This window comes from Trachymyrmex septentrionalis, unplaced genomic scaffold (assembly GCF_001594115.1).
Source record: "Trachymyrmex septentrionalis isolate Tsep2-gDNA-1 unplaced genomic scaffold, Tsep1.0 scaffold129, whole genome shotgun sequence".
NCBI classification, from domain to species: Eukaryota; Metazoa; Arthropoda; class Insecta; order Hymenoptera; family Formicidae; genus Trachymyrmex; species Trachymyrmex septentrionalis.
The window spans coordinates 127,906-130,025 of NW_017304428.1; the positions used below are offsets into that span (position 1 = coordinate 127,906).

The following is a 2,120-nucleotide window of genomic DNA, read 5'->3' on the forward strand; positions in this document are numbered from 1 at the left end:
AAAAAATAATTTTTTGAAGTGCTTCGAGGATTGGAAAAAACGTTGGCACAAGTGTATAATATCTGATGGGGATTACTTTGAAGGGGACAAAATAGATATTCATGAATAAATAAATAATTTTTGAAAAAACACAAAATTCGCGATACTTTTTGAACAGACCTCGCATATCATTAGATTTACTCTCCTGAGCCTATGATTATCACTTATTGTTCATAAATTTGTTTTAATAGCTATAATATTCTTTCAATAGTAGACGTTTCCGCTAATTTTTTAGCCATCATCAGTATCGAATTAAGAATAAAACGTGATACAATTTGTCATATGCGCAAATAAAATAAATGAGGCGATTCACCACTCTCCCATGCAACCTAAGAAGGACTGCGTTCGGAAATACTCACTGGTGTGCCACTAATTATTAGTACCGAAACACACCAACGAGTGATGTTTCCGAACGCAGCTTTATACTAGTTAGATAGCTGAATAATATTCCAATCGATTGATTGATTTCACTGGTGTAAATTATCAATCAACTGATGGATTACCTCACTTATTTTATTTGCGCTTATGACAAATTATGTCACGTTTCATTCTTAATTCGATACTGAGGATGGTTAAAAGATTAGCCGAAACGTCTTTTATTGAAAGAATGTTACAGTTATTAAAACATAACTTATGAAATAATAGCACCATTATTACAGCCCGTTGACTTTTTTATTTTATTTATATTTGTTATTTCATGCAAAAAAATAAGCAGCGCAATTTATTTTTTAAATCCATAATATAGAATTGAAACGACGTAATTACTATTCTTTCAGTCCAAAATGGATTTGAGAGCTTCATATCCTATTTTATCTCAAATGCGGGATTGAAAGAAAGTGAGTTCTTATTCTTTTCAATCAAAGAAAAATTTCTTGGGAAATAAATACGTTTTAATTCGTGAATTACATCTCCGAACTATATACTTATTCATCTGCCAAATTCTAAATTACTGTTAATATAATGTTATTATATGATTTGCTTCAGATTCCAGCAAAACGAGGTATGGAAGTTGCTAAAATCGGTGGACCCGTTTATAGAATTGGTGTAGGTGGAGGTTCAGCAAGTTCCATGGAAGTGCAGGGTGATAATAGTATGGAATTAGATTTTGGTGCTGTGCAACGGGGCGATCCCGAGATGGAGCAAAAATTGAATCGCATTGTGCGTGCGTGTGCAGAGATGGGTGATAGCAATCCAATCCTTAGTATCCATGATCAAGGTGCTGGTGGTAACGGAAATGTCTTAAAAGAATTAGTGGAGCCTGCCGGTGCTGTGATCTTTACAAAGAATTTTGATCTTGGGGATCCTAGTGTAAGCACGTTAGAACTTTGGGGTGCAGAATATCAGGAGAGTGATGCAATTTTATGCAAATCAGAAGACTGCAATTTATTGAAGAAAATTGCTGCACGTGAAAAATGTCCAATCAATTTTGTTGGCATTGTTACTGGAAATGGAAAAATTATTGTTTCTGAGGAAGAAGATTGCGATGTTTCAAAATATCTTAATTACGAGGATAAGAACCTAGATAGCAGTAAGCATCCAGTGAATCTAGAGCTAGAGGTAATTCTTGGAAAAATGCCACGCAAAGTTTTCAAATTACATGATATATCGGTGCAGAAATTGCCAATGAAACTGCCTAATGGATTAACTGTACTTAGCGCGTTGGATAGAGTTTTAAGGCTTCCTTCGGTTGCTAGTAAACGGTACGTTTTGTTTTATATTATTATATCTTTTATTATTTTATTATATTTACTATTAGAGAAAGAAATGCAAATGTGTAACCTGACTTTTGCGCGGAAATAGCTTGTCTTTGGTTAAAACGCAAAAGAGATTCGTGCAGGGAGATGAGATGCAATGAAAAAGGGCGGTGCCGATTACAAATGAAATAAATATATATTTATTGTAGTTGTGCAAAAATAATGTTCGATTACAAAAATGTAAGAAATTACGCGATATTTGGTCAGACAGGAATTTCACGGTAGTTGCGTTAGCTCGTGCATGCGTGCATGCGTGCATGCGTGCGGGTGTGCGTGTATGTGTGCGTGCGTGCGTACGTTGTGTCGTTGTAGATGGATTTTTCTATA

The 2,120-nt window shown here is 34.9% G+C and overlaps 1 protein-coding gene across 2 annotated transcripts in view; it reads left to right on the plus strand.

Annotated features, from left to right (window-relative positions):
- Positions 1–2,120, plus strand: part of LOC108756607 (phosphoribosylformylglycinamidine synthase) — a 70,496-nt gene that overhangs the window by 51,544 nt on the left and 16,832 nt on the right. For both annotated transcript variants that reach the window (XM_018500541.1, XM_018500540.1), the window contains one exon: positions 1,024–1,739. In XM_018500541.1, the coding sequence (XP_018356043.1) occupies positions 1,024–1,739 (716 nt within the window). The remainder of the gene's footprint in view (positions 1–1,023; positions 1,740–2,120) is intronic.